A 20686-nucleotide genomic window follows, 5' to 3' on the forward strand; every position below is an offset into this window, starting at 1 on the left:
TCTGTCTGAACATTACCACTGTCAAACCTCTTGCCATTAACAGTGTACTGTCCCTTTACATTTGACCTTCCAAAGAACACAGTTCACATTTGGCCACTTTGAACTCCATTTTCCATTTCTTTAGCCAAATCTGCAACTAATCTGAATCCTGCTGTATCCACAACACCACTAACCTTCATATCATCTGCAAACTTACTAACCCACCCACCTGTGTTTTCATCCAAGACATTTACAGTTAGCACAAATGGCAGAAGTCTCAGTATGATCCCTGAGGAGCACCACTGATCACAAACCTCCAGCCAGAATAAGTCCCGTTGACCACTACCCCCTCAGCTACGGGCAGTCCAATTCTGAGTCCAACTATCCAATTAATTATAGACACATGCATCTTAATTTTCTGCCTGACCCTACCATGAGGAACCATGTCAAACATCTTACTAAAACTCATATGGACAACATTCGAAGTCTACCCTAATCACATCCCAAAAAGTTCAATCATTTAAGATAAACTTACCCTGCAAAAATCCATGTTAGCTGTCCCTAATTTGGCTCACAAATCCTTTCCTTCTCCCCTCTGGTAACAACCCTACCACTAATGAGATTCATCAGTATTTTTTTCAGGATTATTCAATTTCCTTTCTTGAATAATGGAATAACATAACATACTCACAGTAACCTTTATGGGTCTTATTTTTGTCAATACTCTGGCAATGTCCCATCAGCCCCTGGAGAGCCACCCATCTTAACGTTAAGAGACTCTACACTACCTGCTTTAATTCAAAAAGTCCTGCCATATTTGCATTCTCTATAATCACCTCCGTATCCTTCTTGCCTTTGATAAATACAGCCTCCAAGCACTTTTATTCTCAAGTGGTCTTACTGACTTCCTGGTATCCTATTGCTTTTGAGGTATAGAATATCTTGGGATTCTCTTTAATCCTACTTGCCATGGCCCCTCCTAGTTTTCCCAATTCCTTCCTTTTTGGAATATTTATAATCCTCACAAGGTGCTTCCTTTTAGCTTCCTAAAACTTGTTAAAGCTTACTTTGACTAAATTTACCATCCTCTCGACATCCAAGAATCCCTTACCTTACCCTTTCTTTCTACCCTGGCGTACTCCATGCACACTCTCCAATCTCAAATGTGGATTTGTCCAAAAACAGCTGTTCCCAATTCACTCTCCATTGTTCCTGTCTAATACGTTCAAAAACTACCCTGCTCTAATTTAACGATCTCCGGTAAGGTCCATATTGATGAAGGGCTTCAGCCCAAGTGCTTATTCCACTTCCCTACCCAGTGATGCTGCTTGACCTGCTAAGTTCATCAGATTTGTGTCTTGCTCAAGATTTCCAGCATCTGCAGAATCTCGTGTCTAAGGTCCATACTTAACCTTACCTATATTTTACTCTACCCTAAACCCGAAGAGATTCTAGAGGCATTAGTACTGATCTTGCAAGAATACTACAGTCAGGAATGATTTTGAAAGACGAATATCCCTTTGCTCCACTCTTTAAGAAGGGAATTAAAAGATAGGAAATTATAAGTCTGTTAGCCGGATTTCAGTGGGTGGCAAAAATGTTGGTCATTATCAAGGATAACAGTTTTGGGATACTTGGAAGCAAATAATGGAATAGACTCAAGTCAGCATGGTTTCCTTAAGGACAGATCTTGCCTGAAAATTTATTTGAATTCTTTGAGGAAATAACAGGCAGGATAGACAAAGGAGAGCAGTGGATGTTGTTTACTTTTCAGAAGGCCTTTGACAAAGTGCAACACATTAGAATGGCCTGGAGCTCAGGCCCTCATCCATCACCATCATCCCTGAGCCCAAAGGCCAGTCAAAAGCCTGGATCAAGCCCCAAAGACAGATTCACAGACTTGAGACCACCGGATAGCTGGAGATCAGTGTTTCCAAATCCATGAGTCTGTGCAGGTCGAAAATGGCCCTTACTGCAGTTAGAGGAATGTATATATGTGTGGATGGGTGATGAAAGAAACTGCTCAATATCTGGGAACTGTGAAATATCCAGGAACACTCTCTGCACTTAGAAACAATAGCTGGGATGCAGGGCTCTGATGAGACTGAAGAAACTGTCTGCTTTTTACTTTTGATGGGACAGAATTGGATGGAATACCCCAAGGCAAAATATGTGCAAAACCTCAGAGAATTTAGGGTTATAACTGACACATTAGGGAAGCTTTTGAGTACAAGAAAACTGATCTCTAAAAATTTATTATACAACCAGACCAGGTGAAAGAAAAATGCCCAGAGCATTTTGCCAATAAATTTGAGAGGAACACTTTCTGCACACAGTCTTTTACCGGAGCCATGTCAGGACTTGAGATGACAAGACTCAAGTGTGACAGAATTAGATTATCATATGGGAGGGGTATGATTAAATATAGATGGAAGGGTAAAGAAAGGTACATAAACTGAAATTCTAAAAAAACTCTAGACTTGGGAATTAAATAGGGCTAGGCAAGACAGGTGGAAAAGACAACAACGGGAGAAAATTAGGTCCAAGTAACTGATCCAGGGAACATAGAAATTCCGTAACTGTGGCAAACTCAACCATTTGTCTTGGGATTGCTATGTGACAAGAAACAACATCGGCCGATGAAAAAGCCCTGGGGTGCTAAGATTCAAGATCTAATTAAGTTATATAAACACAGTAGGTCAGTTTGGTGGTAAATGTAACTATCCAAGGAGCAGATGGGAATAACTGGGCTAAAATCCCTCAGACCAATGATGAGCTCTTAACAGCCAGCAGCCAGTTCCTACTCTAGAATGAAGGCCGTTGAGTCCCTTTCCACTTAGATAATAAAGTGTGTTTTAATTCCTTTCACAGAAATGCATGACCACTCAATTTCCCACATTAACTATATAACAATTACAGCACAGAAACAAGCCATCTCGGCCCTCCTAGTCCATGCCAAACGCTTACTCTCACCTAGTCCCCCGACCTGCACTCAGTCCATAACCCTCCATTCCTTTCCTGTCCATATACCTATCCAATTTTACTTTAAATGACAATATCAAACCTGCCTCCAACACTTCTACTGGAAGTTCGTTCCACACAACTACCACTCTCTGAGTAAAGAAGTTCCCCCTCGTATTACCCCTAAACTTTTGCCCCTAAACTCTCAACTCATGTCCTCGTTTGAATCTCCCCTACTCTCAACTGAAAAAGCCTATCCACGTCAACTCTATCAATCCGCCTCATAATTTTAAATACCTCTATCAAGTCCCCTCTCAATCTTCTATGCTCCAAAGAATAAAGACCTAACTTGTTCAATCTTTCCCTGTAACTTAGGTGCTGAAACCCAGGTAACATTCTAGTAAATCTTCTCCATATTCTCTATTCTGTTGACATCTTTCCTATAATTTGGTGACCAGAACTGTACACAATACTCCAAATTTGGCCTCACCAATGCCTTGTACAATTTTAACATTACATCCCAACTCCTATACTCAATGCTTTGATTTGTAAAGGCCAACATACCAAAAGCCTTCTTCACCACCCCATCCACATGAGATTCCACCTTCAGGGAACTATGCACCATTATTCCTAGAACACACTGTTCTACTGCATTCATCAATGCCCTACCATTTACCATGCATGTCCTATTTTGATTAGTCCTACCAAAATGTAGCATCTCATACTTATCAGCATTAAACTCCATCTGCCATCGTTCAGCCCACTCTTCTAACTGGCCTAAATCTCTCTGCAAGCTTTGAAAACCTACTTAATTACCCACAACTCCACCTATCTTAGTATCACCTGAATACTTAGTAACCCAATTTACCACCCCATCATCCAGATCATTAATGTATATGACAAACAACTTTGGACCCAATACAGATCCCTGAGGCACACCACTAGTCACTGGCCTCCAACCTGACAAACAATTATCAACCACTACTCTGACATCTCCCATCCAGCCACTGTTGAATCCATTTTATTACTTCAATATTAATACCTAACGATTGAACCTTTCTAACTAACCTTCCGTGCGGAACCTTGTCAAAGGCCTTACTGAAGTCCATATAGACAACATCCACTGCTTTACCCTCGTCAACTTTCCTCATAACTTCTTCAAAAAATTCAATAAGATTTGTCAAACATGATCTTCCACTCACAAATCCATGTTGACTGTCAAGATAATTATATATACCATCTCTAAGAATATTTTTCATTAATTTACCCACCACTGACATCAAACTTACAGGCCTATATTGCTAGGTTTACTCTTCGAACCCTTTTTAAACAATGGAACAACATGAGCAGTATGCCAATCCTCCGACACCATTCCCATTTTGAATGACATTTGAAATATTTCTGTCAGAGCCCCTGCTATTTCTACACTAACTTCCTTCAAGGTCCTAGGTAATAACCTGTCAGGACCCAGAGATTTATGCACTTTTATATTCCTTAAAAGCGCCAGTATTTCCTCCTCTTTGATCATCATAGTTTCCATAACTTCCCTACTTGTTTCCCTTACCTTACACAATTCAATATCCTTCTCCTTAGTGAATATTGAAGAAAAGAAATTGTTCAAAATCTTCCCCCATCTCTTTCAGCTCCACACATAGCTGTCTACTCTGATTCTCTAAGGGACCAATTTTATCCCACACTATCCTTTTGCTATTAATATAACTGTTGAAACCCTTGGGATTTATTTTCACCTTACTTGCCAAAACACCTCATATCTTCTTTTAGCTTTTCTAATTTCTTTAAGATTCTTTTTACATTCTTTATATTCCTCAAACACCTTATTTACTCCATGCTGCCTATATTTATTGTAGATATCTCTCCTTTTCCGAACCAAGTTTCCAATATCCACTGAAAACCATGGCTCTCTCAAACTTCTAACCCTTCCTTTCAACCCAACAGGAATATAAAGATTCACCTTTAAATGACCTCCATCTCTTCCTTCCCATAAAAAAAGTCCCAATCCACTCCTTCTAAATCCTTCCGCATCTCCTCAAAGTTAGCCTTTCTCCAATCAAAAATCTCAACCCTGGGTCCAGTCCTATCCTTCTCCATAATTATATTGAAACTAATGGCATTGTGATCACTGGACCCAAAGTGCTCCCCAACACATACCTCCGTCACCTGACCCATCTCATTCCCTACAGGAGATCCCACACTTTCCCTTCTCTAGTTGGTACCTCTATGTATTGCTGCAAAAAACTGTCCTGCACACATTTTATAAACTTCAAACCATCCAGCCCTTTTACAATATGGGCTTCCCAGTCTATGTGTGGAAAATTAAAATCTCCCTCAATCACAACCCTGTGCTTACTACAAATATCTGCTATCTCTTTGCAAATTTGCTTCTCCAATTCTCGCTCCCCATTAGGTGGGCTATAATACACCCCTATAAGTGTTACTACACCTTTCCCATTTCTCAATTCCACCCAAATAGCCTCCCTAGACAAGCCTGCCAGAGCACTGCTGTAATATTTTCTGACAAGCAATGCAACACCTCCCCCTCTTGTCCCTCCGATTCTATCACACCTGAAGCAACGAAATCCAGGAATATTTAGTTGCCAATCACACCCCTCCTGCAACAATGTTTCACTAATAGCTACAACATATTTCTATGTATCAGTCCATGCTCTAAGCTCATCCACCTTTCTTACAATGCTCCTAACATTAAAATAAATGCACTTAAGAAATTCTCCACCTCTTACTCTGTTTATCTCTAAAGGTGCAAACAACTTTACTATCTTTTTCTTCCTTCTCCCATATATCTGCTCCTACACTCTGGCTCCCCTCCCCCCTTGTATCTAGTTTAAATCCACCGGAGCCTCTCTAGCAAACCTACCTGCAAGAATACTTGTGCCCCTCCAGTTCAGATGTAAACCGTCCCACCGGAACAGGTCCCACCTTCCCTGGAAAAATGCCCAATTCTCTATAAATCTGAAGCCCTCCCTCCTGCATCATGTCTTCAGCCACGTGTTGATCTGTGCTATCTTACTATTTCTAAACCCGCCTTCACGTGGCACTGGTAGCAATCCTGCGATTGCTATCCTGAAGGTCCTGTTCTTTAACTTGGCACCCAGCTCCCTAAACTGACCTTTCAGGACCTCCTCACTCTTCCTACCCACGTCATTGGTCCCTATATGGACCACGACATCCAGCTGCTCACCCTCCCTCTTGAGAATACTGATTACTCGATCCGAGATATCGAGGACCCTGGCACCAGGGAGGGAACAGACTATCCGGGATTCTCGATCTCTACCAAAGAACCTCCTATCTGCCCCCTAACTATTGAATCCCCTATCACTACTGCTCTCTTCTTTTCTCTCCTTCCCTTCTGAGCTGAGGGTCCAGTCTTGGTCCCAGAGACACAACCACTACAACTTGTCCCGGGTAGGTTGTCCCCACCAACAGTATTCAAAACGGTATACTTATTATTGATGGGATCGGCCACAGGGGTGCTCTGCTCATTCTGTCTAATCCCCTTCCCTCTCCTGACAGTCATCCAACTACTCGTCTCCTGACTCTTTGGGGTGACTATGTCCCTGTGACTCCTGTTTATTTCTGCCTCTGCCTCCCGAATGATCCAAAGTTCATCCAGCTCCAGCTCCGGTTCCCTAACACGGTTTGTCAGGAGCTGCAGCTGGATGCACCTACCCAGCCTTACCTCACTTGGAGTGAAGCTCGTCCTCAGCCTCTTGAGCCAAAGCCTTCCAATTCTGTCTCCCTCTACTACTTCGCACTCTCCTTTAATCTGCTCACTTTTTAAATTCTCATGCTGCCTCAAGGGCCAACTTTCACGTGCTTGCGCAGTCATGCCCTGTTCAAACCTCGCCTTTGCCTGTTGAGCCAAAGCCGTCCCACTCTGCCTCAGTCCACTCCGATGACGGCTGCTGTACATGGCGGTCTTTTTTTTTAAAAAAACCTTTGGCGTGCTACGTCAAGTGCCTATGCAGTCTAGCCTCTTTTCCCAGATCAGTTAAAAAAAAAGCTTCTCTTCAAGATGCCTTTACTTCTTCAGTCTCCGCTTACTTCGATTTAAAGACACATTGAACACACCTTGGGAAGTTTTTGCACACTCATGGGAGAGGTATTCCATGAGGGAGGTAATATTTTCATCCCAACATGCGCTCCCATTTAATTTTGTTTAATCAGCAATGCTGAACCCCTCCCAATGCAGGTGAATGACACAAAGTGTAGAACTACAGATAAGAATGTTGGGGAGTAGGTGTAGACAATTGTGTAATGGTCAGTGTGAACTTGCTGGGCTACGGGGCCTATTTTTGATGCTGTATGACTCTTATTATTCTCTTTAACAAAGATGACAGACAATTTGTCCCAAGCAACATTTCAAAATAGCAACGGAATTAATAAGGTCAACAGATTTTCAGTAGCGTAACTGAGGGTGAACAGTTATCTCATGAAGCTCTGTCTTCTTCGAAATGTCCTCTGAAGGTTGCCTTGAGCAATGACCATAAGTCAAATGACTTCGCATGACATGCTAAAGATGAAAAATCTTCTATCTAACATATTATCTGTGTGTAATACCCTACCAATAATATCTGTCCCAGCTTTCCCCCAGCAGCTTTTGCTGTTATTGTAGTGTTGAGAGATTGCCACATCATTTCAAATCACCTTGTGACAAACTACCAAGAACATTCAGGCTAAGATTATACAGAAATGTATGTACTCACAAAAACATAAATAACATTTTCAACTTTACCCAAGAAGTTTGAAGATTCGAGGGATTTCTTCCTCAAACTTTGAATCAGGTAGTTGGTAAGATGAATCAATCAAGCTGAACATAAAGGAGAATATCTTCACGAATTCCTTTGATGTGGGTGACTGCAAACTCTTCACTGAAATAGACTGCGGATAACCATTGTCCCCTAGAAACTTGAACATAAATGTTTTTTTAATTCTCAAATGTGAGAAACAAGCATTCAGTAATTTCACAACCAGGTGCTTTTTCTTTCAAACTAGCCCCTTTGCACTGGGGTTATCCATAAAACTTAGACTGCCAATTAACCATTGCAAGGAACATTACCAAAGCAAAGAATATTTTTAATATAGAACATGGAACAGTATTGGGGGGGGGGGGGGAGGAGTCTCTATACCCCCCAACTCTGTCCATATACCCCCCTCTTGTTCATTCTGTAACCCCCCTTGCTTTTACACTCTTCTCATTCTATACCCCTTCTCTGCCCCTCCATCTCCCTTCCACCCACTTCTATCCCTACACCTCATCTAAGGGAAAGACCTACAGGTACAAAAGCCACCTAGACCAGATGAACTGCACTCCAGGGTTCTGGAAGAGGTAGAGCTAGAGATTGTGGAAGCATGAGCAATCACCTTTCAAAAATCATTGGACTTGGCATGGTGTCAAAGGACTGGAAAATTGCAAATGTCACTCTATTCATTAAGAAAGGAGGGAGGCAACATAATTGAAATTATAGATCAGTTAAGCCTGACCTCAGTGGTTGGGAAGATGTTGGAGTCAACTGTTCAGTATGAGGTTATGGAGTACTTGATGACACAGGACAAATTAAGACAAAGTCAGCATGGTTTCCTTAAGAGAAAACCCTGCCTGACAAATCTGCTGGAATTCTTTGACGAGATTACAAGTAGGATAGATAAAAGGGATGCAGTGGATGTTGTATATTTGGACTTTAAGGCGGCTTTTGACAAGGTCCCACACATGAGGCTGCTGACCAAATTAAGAGCCCATGGTATTACAGGAAAGTTACTAACAGCAGTTGATTGGTAGGACGTAGTAAGTAAGAATAAAAGGATCCCTGTCTGGTTGGCTGCCAGTGACTAGTGGGTGTTCCGCAGAGGTCGATGTTGGGACCGCTTCTTTTTATGCTGTATATCAACAATTTAGATGATGGAATAGATAACTTTGCTGCCAAGTTTGCAGATGATACAAAGATTGGCAGAGGGGCAGGTAGCTTTGAAGAAACATAGGTTGCAGAAGGACTTAAGACAGATTAGGAGAATGAGCAATAGAGTGACAGATGAAATACAATGTCGGAAAATGCATGGTCATGAACTTTGGTAGTAGAAATAAATGTGCAGACTGCTTTCTAAAAAGGGAGAAAATCCAAAAATCTGAGATGCAAAGGGACTTAGGAGTCCTTGTGCAGAATACTCTAAAGGTTAATTTGCAGGATAAGTCAGTGGTGAGGAAACCAAATACAATGCAAGCATTCATTTCAAGAGGACTTCAATACAAGAGCAGGGATGTGGTTCTGAGGCTTTATTAGGCACCAGTGAGTGTTGTGAACAGTTTGAAGTTTCTCACCCAAGAAAAGATGTGTTGGCATTGGAGAGAGTTCAGATGCAGTTCACAAGGATGACTCTTGGAATGAAAGGGTCATCATACAAGGAACATTTAATGGCTCTGGGTTTGTACTTGCTGAAATTTAGGAGGAGGGTTTTATTTAAAACTTTCAATTGTTGAAAGGCCTAGACAGTGTAGATGTGAAAAGGATATTTCCCATGGTGGAGGAGTCTAGGACAAGGGGGGCACAGCCTCAGGATAGAGTTAGCCAGAGGGTTTTGAATTTGTGGAATTTGTTACTACAGCTAGCTGTGGAAGCCAGGTTGTTGGATCTACTTAAGACAGATTGATAGGTTCTTGATTAGACACGGCATCAAAGTTTACAGGGAGAAGGCCAAGGAATGGGGTTGAAGAGGGGGAAAAAGGAACAGCCATGATTGAATAGCAGAGCAGACTAGATGAGCCAAATGGCCCAGTTCTGCTCCCATGTCTTATATACATACATGCAGATACACACACATATACACATATGTAAACTCCCTGGAAAATGTTTCACTGTTAACATAATAGTCTTTCTGTAGAAAGAGTATTTGGGTTATGTTTGGAGGTAACGAGTACTTTAGAATGTGAGCCCTGCAATCAGGAGAGCAGGTTTTTTGTGTGCCTGGCACCAGTTTGAGCTGGGGTCTTTGTTTGGCAAAAGAAGAAGAGAGAAGACGCTGGAGACAACCGGTTGTAGGATTCGACCCGGTGGAGGACAGTGATTCGATCGAGCAAGGTGCGGAGGTCGCCTGAGTCATGAATATGACTTTGGAAGAGCTGAGCTCCAACTTGTGCACATTTGACTGTTTAATTAGAATGGCCCTTTTTGTTTTCTTTCTTTCCTTTACTAACCCTATAATTAAGTTAACCTTCATAAATTTAATTCCTTTAATCATACACGGTGTACTGTTTGTTATTTCTTAGCATCAAGTTGCAACAGGGTAGCAAATTACACAGCATTCACACAAATCGGGGTATGGGATGGGAGAGCCGTCCCAATTTCAGATTTGGCAGGACAAGAGTGCGTATTCCCTAGACTTACGCAACCCAAGGAGACCATGGTTTCACTTACATGCATACACACACATACCCATACATATACATAAACATGTGCATGTGTATACATACATGCACACACACATCATCGTCTTCCCATGCTCCACAGGAAAAAAATCCTTGCCTATACAAACTCGCTTTAAAACTAAGCCCTCCTATCCTAGTAACATGCTCAAGCTTCTTTTCTGCTCTTTTCAGCTTAGTGACATGTAGCTTGGTAACAAATACTGCATTCAATATACCAAGAGTGATCTCACTAACTATTTGGAATTGAGGGGAAAAAAAAAACCAGAGGACCCAGAGAAAATGCATGCATCACAAGGAGAGTGTCCAAATTTCTAAGAGACAGCATGGAATTGATCCTCGATCACTGGAACTGTGAGCCATTACACTAACCATAATGCTACTCTGTAGAAACAGGTTTATTCCCATGGTCTCATTTATGAAGAATGGATTGATGCCACAGATAGAACATTGGAAGAAACATAGCTACAAAGGTCTGCTCTTTGGTGTCTGAAACAAGAGGGATCTTGCATCAAACACTTATCCACTTTAAATTACCAGGTGCTAGCAAATTCAATTCTACCAATTAAATAGAGCAGACATTGTTGCGTTAATACCACTGTATTACATGTTAAAGTACCTCACAAAGTTGCCGAATACATTGCTGCACAAAGGACTTATCATGAAGTGGTCTGGGGTCTTTTATCTTTTCTGAGCCTCCACAGGCACCATATAGATCAGTAGCAAAAGTTCCAATGCCACTTGTCCTGCAACAAAAACAATGAAATTCCAGAATCAGATTTACTATCACTGTCTCAGATGACATTAAATGTTTTGCTGCAACACCACCATGCAAAATTACTATCTGTCCAGATAAATAGTGCAAGAAAGGATTAATGAGGTATTGTTCATGGACTGTTCAAATTTGATAGAGAGAATTTGTTTTACTATAACAAATTTGTTTTTACAATAAACAAAGCCTGCTAAATACATGAAGTCAGTATATTTTGCCCGATGTTAAAGTAAACATCTTGTAAGTATACTGAGGACTATTACATTTTGAATTAATTTATGATATTTTGAAAATAAAAGACATTAATTATAAACTTTAAATGTTTGGGGTGTCACCCAGACCTTCAAAATTTGTGTTGCTTAAAGTATTTTAATTCAGGGTTTGTGGAGATAATAAATAAAAGCAGAAATAGACAGAACATATCAATTTTGAAATACTTAGTGACTTACATTTTAAAACAAGGAAGCTGGACCTCCTTCTCTTTCTCCTATTGTCCACTCTATCAGATTCTTTCTTCTCCACCCTTTGATCTTTCCCATCCACCAGCCTTCACCCATCACCTTTCAACCAGCCTCTTTCTCCTTCCTCCTCCCACAGGGACCACTCCTTTCCTCTCAGTCCTGAAGGGTCTTGGCCCAAAACGTCAACTTTTCCCATATATGGCACCTGACCATGAGTTCCACTGGCCTTTTGTACATTGCAATGGCCCAAGCAGTGTTTTAGAGAGAGGTTGAAAAATCATATGAGTTTCCAAGTGCATTATTTCTGTGTAAGGTTCTCCTCATGTTAAAACAATGAAATCCATGCACAGGATTTTATCTAACAAGAGCCCATGAATGACGAGGTGGGATGATACAAAAGAAACTCACAATATATCAGCACATCAGGAATTTTTGTTCTATCAACAACTGGGATGTTTGTGTACTCAGTCATCTCTCGTGGGTGTAGTCAGAAGCATTTTGACCATCCATGTGAATTAGCGTGCTTCTGTTGTAAATGTATAATTCAATAGGACCATTCATTAGACAAAATATTCAACTAAACAGCAGCATTGCAGCCATTGAAACAACCGCTGCTAGTGTGAACTAACATTTCTAGGGAGGTTCTACTGAGAAGGTCTGGAGAGAATGTCTGTCATGATGAATAAAGACTATTATATGCTCTTAGTGTCTCCCTTTACAGTCACTGCAATGTTTTTGATGCATGAACCGTTAAAGCAGTTTTACAATGAGGAAAATCATAACACAGATCTTTATCTAGGAACACAACAACCATACCCTAACACTTCCCTAAAATGCTGGGAATACCTGCATTAGTCAGGAAAAAAAGTATAGGCTAGCTGGTGTATTTGAAAGCTCAAACTCCATACACCTATAACTTGATTCCCAGACTTTAAAAACTGACTTTAAGAGATCTCCAACCCAAGCAGCATCCTGGTAAACCTCTTCTGCACCTTCTCCAAACTTCCACATACTTTCGTTAACGGGGTGACCAAAACTGAATCTGGCAGCCTAAGCAGAGTACTATAAAACTGCAAAACAACTTCCTGACTCTTAAACTCAATGCTTTGACTAATACAGGCAACTGTAGCATACATCTTTACCACCACGTCACCCTGTGTAGATTCTTTCAGTGAACTATGTTCTTGGATCCCATGATCAGTTAAGGGTCCTGCTATTAAATGTGTACTAGAATCAGTGGTACAGCATAGAACCAGAATCTTCATCCTAACTCTTCCATGTCACTTGTGTTTCCCAGCGAGATAGTCCCATCTGCCTGCATTCGATCCAGTCCTCTAAACCCTTCCTATCCACTTGCTCATCAGGATGACTTGTAAAAGTTGTTCATATGCCCACCTCAACCTCCATTTCTGACAGCTCATCCCAAATACAAACACCCTTTGTGCAAGGAAGCTGCCCCAGATGTCTCTGTTAAATCTCTCGCCCCAATCTTAAACCTTTGCTCTCTGCTTTTTAAGCATGCCCTCACAGGGAAAAAATATATACTTTCACCTCATCCATGTCCCTCATTATCATATATACCCCTATCTGGTCATCCCTCAATATCCTACATTCCAGAGAATAAAGTATTGGCATTGGTTAAATATCGTCACATGTATCAAGATAGCAGAAAAGCTCATCTTCAATGCTGATCAAATCATTACATGGTGCACTGGGATAGAATGAGGTAAAATAACTATGCAGAATAAAATGTAAAAGCTACAAAAAAAACAGAGCAGTACAAGTAAGCGATAAAGTGCAAGATCATAATGAGGCAGATTCTGAAGCCAAGAGTCTATCTTAACATACAAGAAGTTGGTTCTGAGTGAAAACCAGGACAGCTGTCTTTGAACCTGATGATACACGCTTTCAGGCCTTTGTATCTTCTGCCCAATGGAAGAGGAGAGAAGACAATGTCTGGGATGTGTGAATATACTGGCTGCTTTACTGAGGCAGTGAGAAGTGCAGACAGAGTCCAGAGAGGAGGCTGCTTCCTCTGATGCGCTGAGCTGTGTCCATAACTCTCTGCGGTCACATGCAGAGCAGTTGCCACACCAAGCCATCGTGCATTCAGACAGAATGCTTTCGGTGGTGTGTCCAAATACTTTTTAAGACTCAATGGGAAAATTCTTTAGCCTCCTGTGAGTAGTAGGTGAGTTTTCCTGGCAATTACATCAAAGTAATGGGATCAGGAGAGGCCACTTAGGACTTGGAGCTCTCATTCTCTCAAACTCAACACCACTGACTTAGACAGGAGCATGGTTCCCCTTTGTGAAGTCAATGACCACCTCTTTTGTTTTATTGACATTGAGGGAGTTGTTATCATGACACCATGTCACTAATCTTATCACCTTCCAGTACTATAATTGATCATTATTTCGGATGCAGCCTACAAAAGTGACACTGGTAAACTTGTAGATGGAGTTAGAAAAGAATCTGACCATGCAGGTCATGTGTGTACAGGGAGCAGAGTAGGGGGCAGAGGACACAAGCATGTGGAACACCAAAGTTTGCAATTATTGTGGCTTTATCCTTTGATCATCTTCTACACAACTCATATGGACAATGACCAACTGGTTTCCTTCTTTGTCATATTTTGGTATTAAATCCTACCAGCATGCATGTACTGCAAGTAAAATTTAATGCTCTAGAACAGGGGTCGGCAACGTTTACCACTGAAAGAGCCAATATGGACCCATTTCCCACAGAAAAGAAAACACTGGGAGCCACAAAACCCGTTTGACATTTAAAATGAAATAACTCTGCATACAATGGTTTTTTTGCCTTTATGCTATGTATAAACAAACTATAATGTGTTGCATTTATGAAATTGATGAACTCCTGCAGAGAAAACAAAATTACATTTCTGCATGCAACAAAAACATATTGAACTCCGAAAAAAAGACGTTGGGTTGAAGGTTACTCCATAGTTAGCCTACGATGGATCGAAGAATTAAAAGGAAGCGCGCACTGGCGGGTGTCAGGCATTGGCAGTGGTGATGTATATTAATAGCGATAAAAAACACGTTGTAGCGGTGTGCTACACGCAGCGCTAAAATAAAGACACTGCAGTCAAAGGTAACTTTATTCAAACTAAACAGCCTTGCTTTAAAGCCTCCCTCAACCCGTCCCCGTGGGCGCGGATACTCCAAAAGACACATACTCACAAATCCCCGTAGGCTATCTCCCTTAGCTGGAAAGGTGGCTAATTGTGAGCCGGTTCGGATGTGCCAGGAAACGGGGTCTCCACAACGTTTTTAGATTGTACAAGATCACCATAATCTTCAAATTTCGAATTACATTTCAAAAAATAACAAACTACGGGGAGCTGCAGCACAGAGATGAAAGAGGCGCATGCGGCTCCAGAGGCGCGGGTTGCCGACCCCTGCTCTAGAACTTCCATCAAGTCCCACATCCTTCCCAAACTTGTATCTATCTTAAGCATTTACAACTGCAACCAAAATTGGAAAATACCAGAAAAGATCATCTAAAAGATCATCAGGTTTAATATCACCGGCATGTGTCACAAAATTTGTTAACTTAGCAGCAGCAGTTCAATGCAATACATAATATAGAAGCAAAAAATAATCATATCAAATACAGCAAACATCTATTGAATAGATTAAAAATCACGCAAAAAACAGAAATAATATATATTTAAAAAATGAGGTAGTGCTCACAGGTTCAATGCCCATTTAGGAATCAGGTGGCCGAGGGGAAGAAGCTGTCGCTGAATCGCTGAGGCTTCTATACCTCCTACCTGATGGTAACAGTGAGAAAAGGGCATGCCCTGGGTGCTGGAGGCCCTTACTAATGTACACTACCTTTCTAAGACAATGCCTGTCAGAATGCTCTCTATGGTACATCTATAGAAGTCTTTGAATGTACTTGTTGACACATCAAATCTCTTCAAACTCCTAATAAAATACAGTTGCCTTCTTTATAACTGCATCGATATGTTGGGTCCAGGTTAGGTCCTCAGAGATCTTGACACCCAGGAACTTGAAACTGCTCACTCTCTCCACTTCGGATTCTTCTAAGAGGATTGGTTTGTGCTCCTTCGTCTTACCCTTCCTGAAGTCCACAATCAGCTCTTTCGTCTTAATGATGTTGAGTGCCAGGTTGTTGCTGCAACACCACTCTACTAGTTGGTATGTATCACTAGTTGTACACCCTCACATCTCCAAATGAGATTCTACCAACAATGGTTGTATTATCAGCAAATTTATAGATGGTATTTGAGCTATGCCTAGCCACAGTCATGGGTATAGAGAGAAGAGCAGTGGGCTAAGCTCACACTCCTGAGGTGCACCAGGGTTGGTCACCAGCGAGGAGATATTATCTGCAGTTTGCAGAGATTGTGGTCTTCCAGTTAGGTAGGCGAGAATCCAATTGTAGAGGGAGGTACAGAGGCCCAGGTTCTGCAACTTCTCAATCAGGATTGTGAGAATGATCGTACTAAATGCTGAGCTATAGTCGACGAACAACATCCTGACATAGGTGTCTGTACTGCCCAGGTGGTTTAAGGCTATGTGAATAGCCCTTGAAATTGCATCTGCTGTTGACCTATTGAGGCAATAGGCAAATTGCAATGGGTCCAGTTCCTTGCTGAAGCAGGACTTCAGTCTAGTCATAACCAACTTCTCAAAGCATTTCATCACTGTAGAGACCAGTGCTACCGGGCGATAGTTGTTAATGCAGTTCACATTATTCTTCTTAGGCACTGGTATTAATTGTTGCCTTTTTGAAGCAAGTGGGAACTTCAGCTCTTAGCAATGAGAGGTTGAAAATGTCCTTGAATACTCCCGCCAGTTGGTTGTCACAAGAGTCTTACCAGGTACTCCATCGGGACCTTCCACCTTGCAAGGGTTCACCCTATTTAAAGAGGGTCTAACATCGGCCTCTGGGACAGAGGTCACAGGGTCATCAGGTGCAGCAGGGATCTTCACAGCTGTAGTTATGTTCTCTCTTTCAAAGCAGGCATAGAAGGTGTTGAGTTCATCTGGTAGTGAAGCATTTTGTTTTGTTTTGTAGGAAATAACGTCTTGCAAACCATGCCAGAGTTGTCGTACATTCGATATTGCCTCCAACCTTGCTCAAAATTGTCTCTTCCCCCTTGAAATAACCCTCTGCAAATCATACCTGCTTTTCTGGTACAGACCCAGGTTGCCACTGTGATACTGATGTGTGTGATTTGTGCTATATGGAACTGTACTCAGGAAGAAAGAAACAAAGATAACATCTCATAATGATGGCCTTCATCAAAATGAGTGAAGATAAGAAACTGAAATGTTTTAAACTGTTGGAAGATTGAAGGGAGCAGCCAAATAAAGGGAACGTGAAATAACAGAGCAAGAGTGGTGGTGCTGGCTGAGAGAAGGTGATGGTCTTGTTAATTATTCCCTTTTTGACTACAGTAGGCATGAGACAAACAAGGACAGAACAGAAAGTAAAAAAAATGCTGGAACAATGAGCAACACACACAAAATGCCGGAGTAACTCAGCAGGCCAGGCAGTATCTATGGAAAACAGCTGACGTTTCAGGCCGAGACCCTTCATCAGGACTCTGATCTTTGTATCTCTCACTGCTCCCCCTTCGTGATTTCAGTACCTCTCTCACTGGAACTATGAGATTCAGCTACTGGGAATCCAAAATATAAGAATGCAGGGAATAATGAGCAGGTAAAGCAATACCCGAGGATAAAGAAGCATCTAGTTAACATGCAAAAGGACGTCAGAGTCCCTGTGCAGGAATCCCTAAAGGTTAATCTGCAGGTTGAGTCGGTGGTCAGGAAGGCAAATGCAATGTCAGCATTCATATTAAGAGGACTGGAAGATAAAAGCAAGGATGTAATGTTGAGGCTGTTCAAGGCACTGGTGAGGCCTCACTTGGAGTATTGTGTGCAATTTATCTAAGAAAAGATATGTAAATATTGCAGTGGGTTCAAAAAACGATTCGGGGACTGAAAGACTAATCATATGAAGAGCATTTGATAGCTCTGGGCCTGTACACACTGGGATTCAGAAGAATGAAGGGGGGTATCTTATTGAAAGCTATTGAATGCCAATAGGCTGCAATAGGGTGGATGTCAAGCAGATGTTTCCTTTGGTGGGAAGCCTAAGTCCAGAGGACACAGCCTCAGAACAGAGGGATGTCCATTTAGAACAGAGATGAGGAGGAATTTCAGAGTGGTGAATCTGTGGAATTTGTTGCCACAGGCAGCTATGGAGGCATAGTCATTGAGTATCTATAAGGCAGGGGTTGATAGATTCTTGATTAGTCAGGGCATGAAAGGATACAGCGGGAACCCTTGGTTGGCAGTGTTCATAATATGATTGAATTCATACTGCAGTTTGAGAGGAAGAAGCACAACTCACATGTATCAATATCACAATGCAATAAAGGGAATGACAGAAGAGCTTAACAGGTGGATCAGAGAGTATACTGATGCGGATGACAGCAGAGCAGATATGACTGAAGTTTCTGGGAATTACTGGGAATATGCCAGAGGAAGAAGTTCTCAAATAGCAGGGGTAGCCAACCGTGGCTGACAAAGGAAGTTAAGGACTGCATAAATGCCAAGGAAAGGGCATATCAGGTAGCAAAAGTGCGTGGAAGTTGGATGATTGGGAAGCTTTTAAAATCCAATAAAAGGCATCTAAAAAAGCTACAAGGGAAAAGATGAAATAAGGGCAGATTAACCAATAATGAGGATACCAAAAGTTTTTTCAGTTATATAAAGAGTAAAATGGAGGTGAGAGTTGATATTGGACTACTAGAAAATGATGCTGGTGAGGTAGAAATGGGGGGAAAAAAAATCAAATGGCAGATGAAGTTAATGGATACTTTGCATCTCTCTTCACTATTGAGGACACTAACAGAGTGCCAGAGGTCCGAGAGTGTCAGGGAGCAGGAGTGAATGCCATTGCTATTACAAAGAATGAGTGCCAGGCAAACTGAAAGGTCTTAAATTGGATGTCACCTGGACCAGATGGACTACATCCCAGCGCCCTGAGAGAGGTTATGAAGAGATAGTAGATGCATTGCTTATTCAAGAATCACTTGTTTCTGGTATGGCCCCAGAGGACTGGAAGATTGAAATGTCACTCCACTCTTTAAGAAGCAAGGAAGGCAAAAAAAAAAAAGGAAATTATAGTCCAGTTAGCCGAACCTCAGTGGTTGGGAAAGTGTTGGAGTCTATTATTGTGGATGAAGTATCGGGGTACTTGGAGACTAATGATAAAATAAGTCAAGTCAGTATAGCTTCTGTAAAGGGGAATCTTCCCTGACAAATCTGTTGGAGTTCTTTGAGGAAGTAACAAGCAGTGTGGACAAAGGAGAGGCAGAGGATGTCATTTACTTGGATTTTCTAAAGGCATTTAATAAGGTGCCACACACAAGGCTGCTTAAGAAGATAAAATCCTATGGTGTTACAGGAAAGATACTAGCATGGATAATGGAATGGCTGACAGCCATGATGCAGCGAGTGGTAATAAAAGGGCCTTTTCTGGTTGTTTGCCAGTGACTAGTGGTGTTCCTCAGGGGTCAGTATTGGGACGCTACTTTTCACATTGTTTGTCAGTGATTTGGATAATGGAATTCATGGCTTTGTGGCAAGGTTTGCAGATTAGACAAAGATAGGTGGAGGGGTAGGTAGTGCTGAGGAAGCAATGAGGTTGAAGCAGGACTTGGACAAATTGGTATAATCAGATAAAAAGTGGCAGACAGAATACAGTGTTGGGAAATGTACAATAATGCATTTTGTTAAAAGGAATATAGTGTGGACTATTACCTAAATGGGCAGAAGGTTCAAACATCAGAGGTGCAGAGGGACTTAGGAGTCCTTGTGCAAGACTACCAGAAAGTTAATTTACAGATTGAGTTTGTGGTAAAGAAGGCAAATGCAATGTTAGTATTTATTTCAAGGGGAATAGAACATAAAAGCAAGGTGATCATGCTGAGGCTTTATAAGACACTAGCAGGCCAGACGAAGTACTGGGTCCCATATCTCAAAAAGGATGTGTTGTCATTGGAGAGCCCAGAGGGGGCTTACAAGCATTATTCCAGGAATGAAGGGGTCAAGATATGAGGGGCATTTAGCAGCTTTAGACGCACTCACTGGAATTTAGATGTATGTTGTGGGGAGGGAGGTGGAAATCACATTGAAACTACCGTATGTTGAAAGGTCTAGATAGGGTGAATGTGGAAAGGATGTTTCCTATGGTGAAGGTATCCAGAACTGGAGGGCACAGCCTCAAAATTATGGGGCGACCCTTTAGAACAGAGGTAAGGAGGAGTTTATTTGTAGCCAGTGTTCTAGATCTGTGGAAAGCTTTGCCAATCTGTGGTGGAGTCCAAGTCTGTGCATATATTTAAGGTGGAAGCTGATCTCTTCCTGATCGATCAGGGTATCAAAGGATATGGTGAGAAGGCAGATATATGATGTTGAGTGGGATCTGGGATCTGCCATGATGGAATGGCAGAGCAGACTCGATGCGCTGAAAGGCCTAATTCTGCTCCTACATCTTATGGAGAAGGCAAGAGATTGTGGCCGAGAGGGAAATGGATCAGCTCTGATGAAATGGCATGGTACACTCAATGGGCTAAATGGCTAATACTGCTCCTATACCTTTTGGTCTTATGATCATAGATAGTTAACAGTTCATCATAGCTTACTAGTTCTGATACATTAGGGTTGATTATTTGAACTGATAATGCTGATTATTTGAAATTCCAAAATTCTGGATTGAGATCTCGAGCGAGTCGGAAATAGGCCAAACCATTGAGGCTGATCTATTCACAAATGAGAAAATCTGCAGATGCTGGAAATCCAAGCAACACACACAAAATGCTGGAGGAATTCAGCAGGCCAGGCAGCATCTACGGAAAAGAGTAAACAGTCAATGTTTTGGGCTGAGACCCTTCATCAGGAATGTGACAAAGGGTTCAGCTTGAAACATCGGTCGTTTACTTTTCCATAGATGCTGCCTGGCCTGTTGAGTTCCTACACCATTTTGTGT

General features: G+C 41.6%; 1 protein-coding gene across 3 annotated transcripts in view; it reads right to left on the reverse strand.

Moving 5' to 3' along the window:
- Positions 1-20686, reverse strand: part of ndc80 (NDC80 kinetochore complex component) — a 114987-nt gene that overhangs the window by 82433 nt on the left and 11868 nt on the right. For all 3 annotated transcript variants that reach the window (XM_059974835.1, XM_059975005.1, XM_059974924.1), the window contains exons 4-5: positions 11013-11139; positions 7712-7884 (exon numbers count right to left, since the gene is read on the reverse strand). In XM_059974835.1, the coding sequence (XP_059830818.1) occupies positions 7712-7884; positions 11013-11139 (300 nt within the window). The remainder of the gene's footprint in view (positions 1-7711; positions 7885-11012; positions 11140-20686) is intronic.

This window comes from Hypanus sabinus, chromosome 1, assembly GCF_030144855.1.
Source record: "Hypanus sabinus isolate sHypSab1 chromosome 1, sHypSab1.hap1, whole genome shotgun sequence".
Taxonomy (NCBI): domain Eukaryota; kingdom Metazoa; phylum Chordata; class Chondrichthyes; order Myliobatiformes; family Dasyatidae; genus Hypanus; species Hypanus sabinus.